The sequence below is a fragment of the Taurulus bubalis genome (genome assembly GCF_910589615.1).
Source record: "Taurulus bubalis genome assembly, chromosome: 17".
Taxonomy (NCBI): domain Eukaryota; kingdom Metazoa; phylum Chordata; class Actinopteri; order Perciformes; family Cottidae; genus Taurulus; species Taurulus bubalis.
This window is the reverse complement of record NC_136605.1, coordinates 4873539-4884861: the sequence shown is the minus strand read 5'-3', so window position 1 is coordinate 4884861 and position 11323 is coordinate 4873539. Positions and strand designations below refer to the sequence as shown.

General features: G+C 43.7%; 1 protein-coding gene across 1 annotated transcript; it reads right to left on the bottom strand.

Moving 5' to 3' along the window:
* Positions 1-2778: 2778 nt before the first annotated feature.
* Positions 2779-9653, bottom strand: LOC306750118 (growth hormone secretagogue receptor type 1; the record flags this gene model as incomplete). Its single annotated transcript, XM_079233513.1, has 8 exons — positions 2779-2931; positions 3966-4041; positions 6351-6577; positions 6863-6942; positions 7606-7794; positions 8167-8443; positions 8802-8977; positions 9527-9653. 8 exons carry the CDS (start codon positions 9651-9653, stop codon positions 2779-2781), a joined length of 1305 nt encoding a protein of 434 aa, XP_079089639.1.
* Positions 9654-11323: the final 1670 nt, after the last annotated feature.

Sequence of the window (11323 nt, the reverse complement as noted above, 5' to 3'; positions counted from 1 at the left end):
TAGCTTTAGAAGTGCTGCAAGGCACATTTTTGTTATCTTTGACCAGAGCCAGGCTAGCTAGTTCTTTATGCTAAAGTTTTAAGCTAAGCTAGCCAACTGCTGGCTCCAGCTTCAAATCTACCGTATAAACTTGAGAGTGCTATCAACCTTCTTATTCATTTCTTGGCAAAAACAAACAAAACAAATAAGCCCACTTCATTACGTCTCTCCACACAAACACACACACACACACACACACACACACACACACACACACACACACACACACACACACACACACACACACACACAGTCAAGATCGTGCCCTGCAGTGAATCCCATGTCAAGCTAAGTGATAGCCTTTCTATTAGCCAGATGACTGACTGGTGAAAGACTGTTTGGTGAACACCTGCGCTACATATCGTCACTACAATTATCATTAATGAATAAATGAAGTCCAGACCAAGCGTCGTTTGATTGATCGCATCCACCGGGTCACATTCACAAAGGCTTGAGAGCAGGATGGAGAGGTTCTTTAAATGATTTGATTTATTAGCTACATTTCAAATGCACACAGCTGTATCAACAATTAAGAGAGGAGGGTGAGGGCTGAGTGAGTGATAAGGGGAACATGTTCTGCTGATAACCCGGTTTATGCACACGTGCCGCAGAAGACCGGATCTGTTGTCTTTTCACCAGAATGTAAGAAAATTAAGTGGATCTTAAATAACCAGTGGAGGGTGGGAGACAAGGGCATCTAAAAACAGCTTCCATGAGAGAAGTACCTGAGCCACTAAAGTACCAGGGTTAATAGGTGCACTGGGTAAAGCATCTGGTTGTTATCGGGTGGTTACTGGGGTGAAATATGGGGCTGCCTGGGGGGTTTCATGCTGCATTTTCATTGAAGCAGTTGAGATTTGTCTATTTTAAAGACGCATTATTTATTTTATTTACATTCTTTGCTTCTTGGGGGAAAAAACGTACCAGCATTGCACGGCAGCTGGATTCTATCACGCTATCGAGTAATGCCTTTGAATCGTGTGAGGAGTACCAAATATGGTAACCTCCATTCATCAGTTGCAAACATAAAACAACATGGCGACGGTAAAATCGCCAAACTCGAGGCTTCAAAACGGCAGTCCACAAACCAATGGGTGACTTCACGATGGCTACGTCCACTCCTTATATACGCAGAGAGGCAATGTTCCTTCTCAACAGCAATGGTTGCTCCTGAAGAGGTTAGCGTAGATGCTGCAATAGCATCACTTATAACAGAACTGGAGAGAGACGAGCAAAGAACGACAGCGAAGGCTTTTCTCGATGGAAAACATTTTTACGCTTTTTTCCCCGACTGGCTTCAGCGAGAGTTTGATTCGCAGATGCTTCATTCCATCACCTGCCACCTTTTTTTGATGGTGCCGGCCCTTTTCCAAACAGTTTCCAATGAAGGTTTCTCAGAGAAACCATCTGGAGCATCAGACTACTAAAAGAGATACAAACACAACCCAATACAGTTTATCACCACATGAAGTTGTCATCGTGCTCGTTAGCCTTCATTTTGGAGTCGTGTTTGTGGCCACCTGACAAATCTAAAACTGCAGTGTGAGGCACGTTGTTTAGGAAAATAAGACAAAGATTGATTAGATACATTCATATATATATATATAGACATATACATTCCCTTTTCAAGCGGAACCTTGTTTGCCTGACCAGAGCGCTCTCCCATAGCCCACCAGTGTCAGCTGAAGCAATTAAATCCCCGCTGTGCCTTTGGGAACAAACTGAGACGCTGTGCATCACACAGTGAAATAAGCACAGCGCTTCATCCTATCTACCTGTACGGAGTGAATGCACAACATGATGCAGGGCAGATTGACAGGTCAGTCTTCCAGACTTCATGCTACAGAGCAGAGTCCACGTATAAAGGTGATGTACCTGACTGAAGAAACAGTGGAGTCATATTCAACAGAGAAGTGCAGTAATATAAAAATAATACAAATACAATCTTATAAAATCTCCTTCTAAATGTGATCTAAAATCATTGAACAGTGAAAGTGATCTCATCATAACCAAAAGTAAGTTATATGTGCTTAACTAGTTATGCAATGAAAAGGCAGAAACACACACAACAACAACACTGTAATGTAAGTGTGTTCCATAATCAGGTCTCAGGTAAACGCATCAATAATGTAAATACGTAATAACCTCCTATTTCTTCAATAATGCTTAATTAATGGGTTGTCAAAATTCACTTTGGAGACACTTAAACTTCATAAATTTGAAAATGAATTCACAGGAGCTTTACAAGTTCAACTGAACCCTTCAGACCTTTGTACCACAGCGCCACGTGGTGGTAAAGAGCATCTATTACACCGTGTGTGTGTGTGTGTGTGTGTGTGTGTGTGTGTGTGTGTGTGTGGCTCATCCTGTCCTGCCATCAACCTGGGCCAAGTCTACCTTCACACCTGCCTACAATCGTCTCACACAGCTGCCATTCATCAGCTCATAATCTCCGCAGTACAGTGTTACTCGTTCATCGCCAGTTTGATGACTCGTAACATTTCTAGATCAACCTGACACAATACATAATAATACTTTTGCAGCAAATGACAGAGCAAGCAATGTTTTATTCCATATGGGATCAACTTTACGCCTTCGGCAACTGAGATTCAACCCAGGTCCTGACTTGGTCCAAATGTTATTCAAATGTTAACCGGTGGTGCGATGCTAACCTTTGAGGGTGTCCCACAAAGATACGACATTCCCCCAGCACTCTGAAGCCTCGACTAGTTGTCGTTCTCACACCGCTCTCAGCTGAAAGTGTCCTCGCTGTGCTATCAGAGCGTCACGGTGCTTGCTGGAGCTCTGAAAGAACTCCTTTCCCTTCTGCAGGTTCGGGTCCGACAGGAAGCGGTCCACCAGAGTCCGCGGGATGGCCGACGTTCGCAGACTCTGTGGGGAACCCCGTGGCTCACATTCCTCAGAGATGTGTCGTCACAAAAGACAGGAGCAGTACCGATTTGACCAGATACTCTCTGTAAAAACTTGCAAGAATCCACATGTTGTGATATGTGTGATGTGGGTAGTTTAACTGTGAGTAAAATGTTACTAAGATTAAGTTCAGTGGATCAGTTTTTTACCATATTGTTCTGTATGTATTTGCTCACTTCTAATATTAGCATAACAGTAACACTGACCAGCAGGGTTTTGTCAAAATGTCTGAAGAGAGTCTGTGTAACCTTTAAAAGGAGAAGCAACACATTCTTTTCCTTAATGCAACGTTGGGTTTGAAAGTGAGAAAACTTTTGCTACAACCTCAGTTGTTCTTCTTTAACTTATGTTGGATCATTTCAGAAAAGCTTAAATAAATGTTGTTGTGTTACTGACCCTACTGAGTCAGTTCACCGACCGTATGACTCGTCTCCACTTGAGTGTAACACTATATTTTAGCATTCAACATTATTGTTGATTGTTAGCATCTCAAACAGGACCGAGAGAGCAAGAGCAACGACACCCACGGCCCCATAACTCACCTACAGAATCAACACACACATATCATTTGGACATTTTTTAAAAACCTTTTCGACAATGTAACTGCAGAATTATTGACGATATACAAATGTGTTTAGGAGAGGACATGCTTCTTTAATGAACTATATATATATATATATATATATATATATATATATATATATATATATATATATATATATATATATACTACTTTATTGCTGAAAGTCATTTGTTGGGAAGAATCCTGATAATTTCCTCCAGAGAAGGAATCACATTGCCTGATTTTATCTTTTAGGAATCCTCTACTTTAGATACCGTAATGTTCCAGGTACGATTAAGGGACAGTGATACTTGTATGACCTGACCGTGGCATTTCCTCCAAAGAGGGTGTGGAGGTCGTGGGTGAAGGCGGCCCTCTGCGACCCTCTGCGACCCTCTGGGATAGGTGTTCAGTTTACTGCCTCTTTGCATACCTGGCGGTGTCGTACAGGCAGTCTATGGTTTTTGGAGAAGTACTGCAGTGCATTCCCATCTCGGCGTCCACGGTGACTTAAACGAACGCAGAGAAACATGCAATAGTAAAAAGAGTTTGCTGTCGCTGACCATTCAGAAGGAAATGAAGCTTCGGTCACTGGGCACAAAGTACGTAGGACACACACACACACACACACACACACAGCAAACAAACTGCTCAAACACTATACAGTGCATGACACATCCCTGAATTTCGGGAAAACTATGATGACAATTATCTGCATTTAGATGAAAAAAATAGATTATATTCAGTCCATGGTTGGACAAAATGTCCCCATACTGTCTAAATATTTGAAAGGTTAGCTGGCTACAGTAATACGAATGCAGGTAAAAGCAATAGATTCAGGACTTATTTTTGTGTTTCTGCTTTCACATCTTCCAAAAAGAACAAAGCAGCTGGGACATTACGTTGTTTCTGGTGTCTAAAGCTTTACTTTGCTTACACGCCTTTAATTGAGAATAACAATTTGCCATTTTTGGTAAATATAAAATCTCTCATTTATTTTGTACACACACATATTTTTATTTAGGTTTTATTAGGAAGAAGACAGAAATCAATCCGTATCCAGCCTTTAACCATATTTATACCGATGCTTCCCATCTTTCAACACACACACAGAGAGCAGAGTTCTGCTGGCTGTCAGATGTGGCTGTCCAAGTGAGACAGAAGACGTGATGCAATGCAAAGCATTCGGGAAGTCGACCAACATTTTACATAACTACATATGAAGCAAAGTTCAACAAGTAAATGACCCAAACAGGTGTATGTCTAATATCAGACAATACCTAAGAGATAATAACTATATTGATCCCAGGAGATGACTCACAACACAAACACAAGCAAAACATTTAATATTTTTTTGCATTTTACAAAACATGTGAGACACTAGAAAGAAAATTACAGATACAAAAGGTCGGAATGATTTATGATATTATACACTTTCAGTAAACTACAGATATATTCTTTTTTAATTACACATTTTTTCAATTTTGATTTGGTTTGTCATCAAGTCTGTACCTATATATATATATATATATATATATATATATATATATAGGTACAGACTCATGGCACAAAGGCCGGGGTTACCAACACAATCAGATCAATTGTCCTTCAGCCCCGCGGCCGATCTATCCACCAAACTATAGGAAATCCATTCTGAGGTGTTTCCTGCTGACAGACAGTGAAAACATAACCTCCTACGCAGAGGTGATAACACCTCGAGTGTGAATCAAATAAAGGCATTTATATCAGTATAGGGACACGTTAATGTAATATATATATTACGTCAAAAAAACATCAGCCGGTATGAAACTACATGAATCAAAATGATAGCCCTATTCTGTGTGTGTGTGTGTGTGTGTGTGTGTGTGTGTGTGTGTGTGTGTGTGTGTGTGTGTGTGTGTGTGTGGACATATGTATTCTAGCAGGCTGCTGTCACCACAATTTAAGCTGTACCTACGTAAACCTACCATTTCTCCTGTATAAATATAGTGTGGAAAGTGCCTCATTTACTATGAAACACACACATCCTCAAAGTGAGTTAGCCCTACTTTCAAACATTAAGACGCAAGATTGTCAGTGAGCTAAAATAAGTGGAGTGACGTTTGTTTCTAATCCGAGGACAATATTCCCGTCCTGTATGTACATTCAGGGAGTTACTGTTTACTGGAATCAATCGCCGATTTGTCCATTTTCAACGGGGGGGAATGGACTCTGGGTTGATTCCTACCACCTACGACTAGCGACTAGCGATATACCCAGGAACAATTTAATAAAATCAGTTTGCTAGGACAGCGCCACAGATCAATGCAAGCACAGTTAAAGCGGAGATACACAAAATCCATTGACGTACGTTGTAAACCCTACAGATTTACAATGGAGAGCAAGAGAGGCCGCGCACTGACCCTTCAACGCGTCTAAATTTGGATAATCGCGACTCGACCCTTAACTTTACGCAAATTAAGTTAGTCCATCGCGAGGGAACTGGTTTGTGGAAAAAAATCGAAACAGATCAAACAGTAAAACCAGGAAGTGTACTGCCTAGCTGTATATGAGAAAGTTTGTCCCCCGGCCGCCATTTTGAAAACAATGCCAAAAACCTGCCGGAGAAAACTTTCCGTTTGTCGGTGTGTCTCCACCATGAGGCGTCGGTTAACTTTTCCGCAGGAATGGTCACATGGACATAGGCTGCCATGGGAATGAGGAAAGGTTAGAATCTTTTAAAAACACCCTTTTTTTTCTGCACATCAAACTCCCACTGTGGTCACGGCCTTTGCACTACTACTACTACGCGTCTGTTTCTGTTGCGTTGGCCGCTCACAAAGTGGTCGTGGACTGGCGCGTCGCGGAGAGGCGCGTCGCGGAGAGGCGCGTCGTGAGCGCACGCAGGCGGCGGGACTGCGTGTGCACGAGGCTGCGCACGGCGTGCCGATACCTGGCGGACATCAGGTTGTACAGCAACGGGTTGACGGCGGCACTGAGGTAGAAGAGGACGGAGGACACCAGGTTGACATACTGAGTCAGATAGTATAAAAAGTACCCGCGCCCGTCAGGGTGTGGGTGCGTACCGTTGACACGCGTGTCATTGAGCGCGGCGTCATCGTGCGGGCCGGTGGGCGTCACGCTGTGGGTGGAAGGTGCGTGATGACGCGTGTTATTTTTGTGCGTCGCGTTTCGCTCCAGGTCACAGAGCGCCTCGAGCCGCGCGTCCGAATCCGACCAGTTGATGGGTTTAGCGCGTGCGTCGATATCTGCGTCTGCGGCGACATGAGCGAGGGGGTTGATGTCTGCGTGTGCGTCCGTGTCCGTGTGCCCTCCCTGTCCGTCAGGAATGGAGCTCGTTGAAAAATAGAAGATGGTGCGACCCACGTGGAAGGGCAGCCAGCAAAGGACAAACGCCAAGACGATCACTCCTGGAGAAGGTGGAGACACAGAGGGGGAGAACGTTAGAATCATCAATACCTGAAGGTGGCAAAAGATGTCTCCAACACTAAGAAACACAGATGCTACTGCTGCTATTAGCCTCAATATACTGTTCAGAATTGAATCCTTTAAATCCTTTACATTTGTGCGCAATATATGTAGCTAGCTTGCATCAAACTAGTGATTAACTGAAGTGGTCTATTAAAGCTTAAAACTAAAGAAATGTCATAACTAATAAAGACATAAGTAATGTCTAAACTGGTTGTTAGGAGGCATCTGTAGCATCGTCCAATCAAAACTATCAGTTATTTAAACAGTAAGTTGCTAACAGCTAACATACTAACATAAGCTAACGTAACTTCAGCTGTTACGTAACCGGTTTAGTAGGACAGACTACTGGAAATATGGATTGATATCATTGTTGAAATACTAGTTTAGTTAATTATTTGTTTACATACAAACAACATTGAAACAGTAGATCAAGCCGGATATTTTTAACAATGCAAGCTTGACAACCACATTGCTAGAAGTGTGTCAATGCCTGTGGGCCCACCACGGTTAATCATCCCCACCGGCCGCTAGTTCCTGTGAGTTCTTGTGATCGTAAAAAGAAGCGCCTGAGGCTCTGGGTGTGTTTCTCGCGTGCTTCTCACCCAGCATTTTGACCGTGTGCCGGTGACTCTGGTCTCTGCGGCTGCTCTGTGGACGGAGGCACAGCGTCCGTCCGATCAGGCTGTAGACAAGTCCCAGGATGCCGAGGGGCACCAGGAAGTACAAGTTGGAGACGACCATCAGGGCCGACAGCAGGCCGGAGGAGGCGGCGTACTGCGTGCAGCGGCACTCTCGTCTGTCGATGGCGGCTTCTTCCCGTCCTCCTCCCTCATCTTCTTTCATCTTGTTTTGCCGCTCGCCCTCAACTCCCATCTCTCCTTCTTCTCCACCTCCTCCGTCATCTGGTTGATTTTCAAATTCCTTTTTTCCACCATCGCCTTGATTCCTCTCGCCTCTTTCTTCTGTTCCCGCTTTGCTCTCCCCTTCCTCTCCGAACCGTTTTAACTCCCCGACACTTTCGCCCCATGCCATTTTCTGTCTGTCTCCCCACTCCGGTTCCTCTAATCCTCCAATGTGTCCACTTCCATTTCCCCCTGCACCTACCATAAACCCTCCCTGTTCTCCTTCCTTGCTCATCCGCCCTCCATCCTCCCTCCGTTCGCCGAGGCTTCCCTCCTCTCCTCCGACGTCCTCCACTCCAACCATGAGGAACACCGGTGCCGCGCTAATGGCCGCGCTCAGCCATAGGCAACCAATGAGAACCCTTGTTCGGCGCCGCGTCAGCAGGGTCTTGGCCGTGATTGGCCAGCAGACCGCCAGGTACCTCTCCAGGGAGAGGAAGGTGATGTGGAGGATGGTGCAGAAGGTGCAGCACTCAGAGAGGAACATTGTCAGCTTGCAGACAAGGTCTCCCAAAGGCCAGGGTCTGGGCCTCCAGAGCTGGAAGAGACACAGCAATTATTTTACCCTAACGCCATCTTTCATTTCCACCTTTATTTAACACTTCATGACACAGCGGTTACACTCACGTGTGCGCTGACCTTTTATTAAATATTCTCAGTTCACGCATCAATTATTTGATTGCTTCATTTGGAGTTAGAATGCTTTTTTAAACGAGAATAGTGATATTTTTCAACCCAAGAAAAGGATTGACTAGACAGTTTCCACAAAGGTGAGAATGACAGTGAACATGCCGTCAATCCAGAATTGGCAGGGAGACACACACACTGTGTGTAGTGTGTGTGTGTGTGTGTGTGTGTGTGTGTGTGTGTGTGTGTGTGTGTGTGTGTGTGTGTACCTTATACAGATCCAGAGGCAGCAGGAGGAGTATCAACAGATCACTGACAGCCATGCTGCTCAGGTAGAGGTAGGTTGAGCTTCTCATGTGAGGGCGGAGCCAAACCACCAGGATGGTCAGTGTGTTTCCCAGAAAGCCGAAGAGCATCAGTGGAATGTAAATGACAGTCACACACACTAGAATGTGAAATATGGATAGGTTTTTATCAGAAATACTTTTAGATTCATTCCACACATTGTCAGAACGGAAAATAAAATGTTACTGCAGCATGTCAAACAAGTCAAACAAGAGTAAAGTCAAAGGATAGCAGACTATATTAGTTGCATTCCCACTTTGTAATCTAATTTCTCTTTTTTATCCCCGACAGAGGATTATGCGATCGGACCGTGAGTGAGTGTGCGTCTCAGCGTCTGTCCGCGGCTAATCTCGCATTCCGCTGCAGCAAACTGAATAATACTTTGGCGAGTTATGGCTGCCTGCCATCGCTCGGTTGCGGTGACCCACACTTTCTTAAAACACATTTGATTGCCTGTATTATGTAGATATTTACAACCTGCTGACTCCCCTGCTCGTTCGTGATAACACAGCTGAGCGCATCATCGATCTTTCATCCAGAATTAACAGTACACACACTGCTGAGTACATCGCAGCCACGGAAAATCTTTGAGAAGATTGTATGAACTTGTATTGACTGCATACATTGTCACCTGTTTTTTTTTACCCACCTAACTCAATCAATCCAAACATAGATTCCTCCAAGTGGTGCTTTTGGTCCAAGTGGTCCTCGGGTAAGCCAGATGCGTGGCCACAGTTTTCATCTTCGCAGCCACTGCTCATGTCCATAAGATCCATGATGGCGCCCGGTGGGGTCGGACAGAAAAAGGGAGAGCGGGGAAAGCAGCGGGGGAGAGGTGTGTGTGCCCCGGGTTACAGGGCGCACCGATGGATTTCCTATGTCGCTCAATCACAGCCAACACTGAAGGGGAGTCTGAGCGGAAAAGAAAACGGACATGTGTGCACATTTACAAGAGATGACACATAGAAATGCATGTAATACTGTATACTTAACAAGAAGAAACACACATGCAGTTAGACATGCATAAAGGTACTCTGGAACAGTTAAATCAACACTAAATGCCTCTCTTCATGCTCAGTTTATGTTCCTTATTAGTTCCAAATCCATGAAAGATGAACCAAAAGAACTGCTACACACATACGAGGGAAGACAACTTTAAATCTCTACACAGTTAAGGTCCAATGACCAGAGATTTAATTGTATTTAAATTTCTTATTTTGTTGTTATACTCTTATTATTGTAACCATCAATATCCATAAGAATGAAACAATTCAAAACAACTTTTCTTTGCAACCACCTACAAAACAATCCAGACCCCAAACTGCACGTTAGTGTTCTCAGCTATGAAACACACTTTAGCGTAATGTAAAATAGCATACTCACTGATTGAGAGGAGCTTCATTGGGCGGTGGGTCTCTCTGCCGCGATCACACACTTTGCCGTGACTGACACACACACGCACACACACACACACACATCTATCTCTCCCCTCACTCACTCCTCTCTCTTCCTCCTCTCAGTCTCATCTTTTACCGCCTGCTCGATGCCGTGCACTTTACCTGTTTCAAGCTACGTCACTTTATCGGAAGAAATGTTCGCCAAATGGCCTATTTATCGCAAATGCCTGCAAAATTACCTTTTCATTGTGTTTTCACGCTCGCTAACTAATTTCCATGACATAGACACTCCTTTAATATACGGTGTAACAATAGGGAGTGGTGGGGGAAGTATTCAGACCCTTTACTTTTGTAAAAAAAACAAGGCAGCAATATAAAAATACTCCTGCATTTCTATGCTAGGCACCATCACCATCAGGTACGCCTGTGTGTATTTTCAATGGATTGAGCGTTTAGATACTTTCACAGTATTTATATAGAATTTAGGCCTGCTTATTATTATTTTTTAAGATAAATATCTTGCTTTTTACAATACAAGAGCTTTAAATGTATAATATGAAGGAATTTCCTAAAACAAAACAAAGGCATAGACAAAAATAATCTCTGTCAATCATCACTTATGACCCACAATACATTTGTGGCGGGGTCTTAATCTGCAGAGACGTATGCTCTTCGCCTGTATGTTTTCTTTTCTTATTATTTTGACGTGTTCAGGACTTTTCGAGGTGTCAGTAAAGAGCATTTGGGTCAAAGATGGATGTGTAATCCCAAGCCAATACATTGGGTCTAATGGCCACTTCTTTACCCACCTCTGCTTTGTCATGCAGATACAGAGACACAAGGCCCCCTTTAGTGTATCACACAACGCGGCAGAGGACGGGTTGTGACATTGCTGTGTGTTTTTTTAGGTGCGGCACTTTGTTCTCATGCACTGCCAGAAATACATGGAAGAAAGGATAGGATGGATAGGATATATACTTTATTCATCCCCAAGGGGAAATTTGGTTGTGGCAGCAGCAATCAGAGTTACAAGGTGAAGCTCTGAATAT